Source organism: Neltuma alba, unplaced genomic scaffold, assembly GCF_004799145.2.
Source record: "Neltuma alba isolate B1F8T4 unplaced genomic scaffold, ASM479914v2 tig00003864_pilon, whole genome shotgun sequence".
Lineage (NCBI taxonomy): Eukaryota > Viridiplantae > Streptophyta > Magnoliopsida > Fabales > Fabaceae > Neltuma > Neltuma alba.
In genome coordinates, this window is record NW_021633457.1 from 25,748 (window position 1) to 29,244 (window position 3,497).

A 3,497-nucleotide genomic window follows, 5' to 3' on the forward strand; every position below is an offset into this window, starting at 1 on the left:
ACAGCAGATCACAATTTCTCAAGCACGCGCGTGATGTTTCCTCGAATGGGTCTCGTTGTGAAGAGTTGAAGTTCGTTATTAAATAGGAATGCGTTTTCGCTTTGGCTTCGGTTAGCTAATCGCCATCCGTTGTGCATGAACCCCACCATCAGAAAAAACAAATCAACGGTCCGGATCTCTGGCCGGGTAAACATTCATACCTTTCGTGACACAAAAATGCTTCTTTAAAATAATTTATCAAATATCATGAAATAATAATTATAAATTAATCAAATAAAAGTCCAATAAAAAAGCGAAGAAGACCTTTTAACTCGCCTTCTCCTCCGTTATATTCACCAGAATCATTTCATTTCCATAAGAAACCTCCCTCCCTTCTTCTCTCTCCCTCCCCCACCCTCTCTATTCTTCGTTGATTTCTCTGTCTCATGCGTTTCTCCAAAAATCCAACCTCTTGATAGCTCTCATTATTATTATAGTTATTATCATCGTCTGAGCCGTCGTTCTGGTGAAGAAAATGTCATCGCCGGGATTCACGGGTGGTGGGGCACCGGAGTTCTACGGCCGAGTTGGCCGATCCATGGCGGCAAACGCCATGAACGATCCTACCAACGCCAACAATCTTCAACCTTCTCTTCATCCTCTGTACCGAACCCAGCAACAACAACAACACCACCCACCAATTCTTCTAGATCCTTATACGCAGATCGCAAGGCAAAATCCGAGTCTCATCGGGAAGCGAACCCTCGCAGAATTTCAAACTCACCAGCGCAACCCCAGCAATCAGGTTCTTTCAAGCTTCCTTTTACGCTCTGTGAAGCCCAGAACCTTCCAGAATAGCTCCCCTATGTCTCCTATGTCACCCATCGATTTCTCCATGTCCCCTGAATTGGCAAACCCCTCGGTTTTCTCGTCACAGCGCTTTGGGTTTCCTCTGCTTCAGCAATCTCGCCCCCAGACGATGAATCTCCCAAACGCAGCCTTATCCAGAGCTGGGTTTCCATATTTGAATGGTAATTTGGTTCAGGAAAGTGAGAAGAAGGTCATGGACCATCGGCTTCAGGAGTTGGAGAAACAGCTTTTGGAAGACAACGACGACGAAGAAGGCGATGCGGTATCTGTGATCACCGGCAGCGAGTGGTCAATACAGAACCTGATCAGCGCCGGCGTACAGAAACCAATTTCGTCGTCGCCTACTTCGTCTACAACCTCGACGACGTCGTCATCTTCTTCTGTTCCTTCACCTGCAACCACCTGTTTGAAGCAGTCGTTAATGGAGGCCGCATCTGCAATTTCCGAAGGGAAATCCGAGTCCGCCATGGAGATCCTGACCCGTATGGCCCAGTTATCGAACCCGCACGGCAATTCGGATCAACGATTGATGGATTGTATGATCTCCGCGCTGAAATCCCGTGTGAACCCGCACGATAACCCACCTCCGGTTGGAGAACTCTTTAGCAGCGAACACGCCGAGTCGACTCAGTTGCTCTACGAACATGCTCCGTGTTTCAAGGTTGGGTTTATGGCGGCTAATCTAGCAATCCTCGAAGCCGCATTCGAGGACAACACAGAGAACAACGGCAGCAACAAGTTACACGTGGTCGATTTCGACATCGGCAGGGGCAAGCAATACAAAAATCTCCTCCACGAGCTCTCGGCGCGTCAGAATGGAAAACTATTCACGGTGTGCATCACGGCGGTTGGGGAGAACGGCAGTGAAGAGAGGTTGAAGATGGTGGGCGAATTGTTAAGACAACACGCTGAGCAATTCGGGGTCGGGTTCGAGTTCAGATCAGTAACTCAAAAACTCACCGAGTTAACGCGTGAGTCACTAGGGTGCGGGCCCGACGAGCCCCTCGCGGTGAACTTCGCTTTCAAATTGTACAGAATGCCCGATGAGAGCGTTTCCACAGAGAACCCCCGAGACGAGCTTCTCCGGCGCGTGAAAGGATTGGCCCCGCGCGTGGTGACGTTAGTGGAGCAAGAGATAAACACCAATACGGCGCCGTTCACGTCCCGCGTTTCCGAATCGTGCTCGTATTACAGCGCCCTATTCGATTCGCTCGACTCGACAATCACAAGAGACAGCTCAGAGCGAGTGAAGTTGGAACAAGGACTGAGTCGAAAGCTTCGCAACTCGATCGCGTGCGAAGGAAGAGATCGCGTGGAAAGGTGCGAAGTGTTTGGCAAGTGGAAGGCGCGTACGAGCATGGCGGGGTTTTCAACTGAGGGGAATGAACCAGAGAATCGCCGAGACGATAAAGCGCGACTCAACCAGGGGAGCCGAGCCGAGTCAACCGGGATTCACAGTGAAAGAAGAGAATGGTGGGATTTGTTTTGGTTGGATGGGTTCGAACACTCACCGTCGCATCTGCTTGGCGTTAACTTCACTTACTTTTTCTTTCTTTTTTTAATATCCAATTGTTATTACTATATTTTTAACGTTATCTAGCTATAATGGAAAGGAAAAAGCAATATATATATTTGGAAATTGAGAGGAAACAAAAAAGAATTCCCCCCCACCAATAAAATAATAAAAATAGTGTTTGGATTCCCGGAAACTTTAGATTCCCTGATTCATTAAGCCATTCATGCAGCACAAGGGCCATTTCCTGTGAAATTTATTTTGTCAGAAAATAACTTTATATTCTTATATGCCTTGATATATCCAAATGTTGGTATATTTTAGGGCTATTTTGAGATGGTGGGGAGGCTAGAAGAGCATATTGGCAATCGAAAGAAGAGAAGAGGGAATATCTTTCTTCTTCAACCAAACAAACAATTAATGAGAGAGAGTTGGATTCCGAGACGTTTTTATTCTGCTCGCTCTTCATTTGTGATTCATTCATCATTCGTGCACTAAATTGGTTGGTTGTGTGTGAATGGAGGTAGTTGCTGTTTGGTAGACAGCTATGCTTATTTTTGCCAACAAATGAGGCCTCCCTTTCACATAAGTTAAATGATGTTTAAAAAATCATAAACGAAATGAACCTGTTGTTATATAAAATTGTTATACGTAGAGCGAGTATACAATTGTAATCAATTTTTTCATAAAAAAAACTGTAATTAAATTCCTTTATATCGGAGAACAGTTTTTGGTTTGGGTCCTCACGGACATCTCTTGTGATTGAGATTTTTTTTCTCTGTACTCTTTGTATATTGCACTCCTGCAGAGGCAAAAGAAACGCTTAGGAAATTCTGTGAAACGTGAAAATGACGATTTATGTTTTTCATTTAAAGTTGATGTCAACTTTGCAATAAGTGAGGCTTTATGGAATGAAAATTATTTTCAATGGTGCAAAGGAGCCACCATATTTATCATCCGCGTACAAATCAACGCTTGATTGACACAGAATTGAAAACAGCCGCAAATGTCACGGGAAACAGATGCTTGGTTTCAGTAACATGGGCTCTTGTTAGGGATAATAAAACTAATGGGGACATCTTAGCCTTGTGAAGTCCGATCTCATAAACCAAACTCGCATAACAAGTCCGGGACA

General features: G+C 45.1%; 1 protein-coding gene across 1 annotated transcript; it reads left to right on the plus strand.

Moving 5' to 3' along the window:
* Window positions 1-394: 394 nt before the first annotated feature.
* LOC114742720 (scarecrow-like protein 8) lies at window positions 395-2,499 on the plus strand. The gene is given in 3 exon segments (XM_028930940.1): window positions 395-2,293; window positions 2,295-2,348; window positions 2,350-2,499. Coding segments are annotated over 3 exon segments (1,866 nt in total). The 5' UTR covers window positions 395-514; the 3' UTR covers window positions 2,383-2,499.
* The last annotated feature ends 998 nt before the right edge of the window (window positions 2,500-3,497 follow it).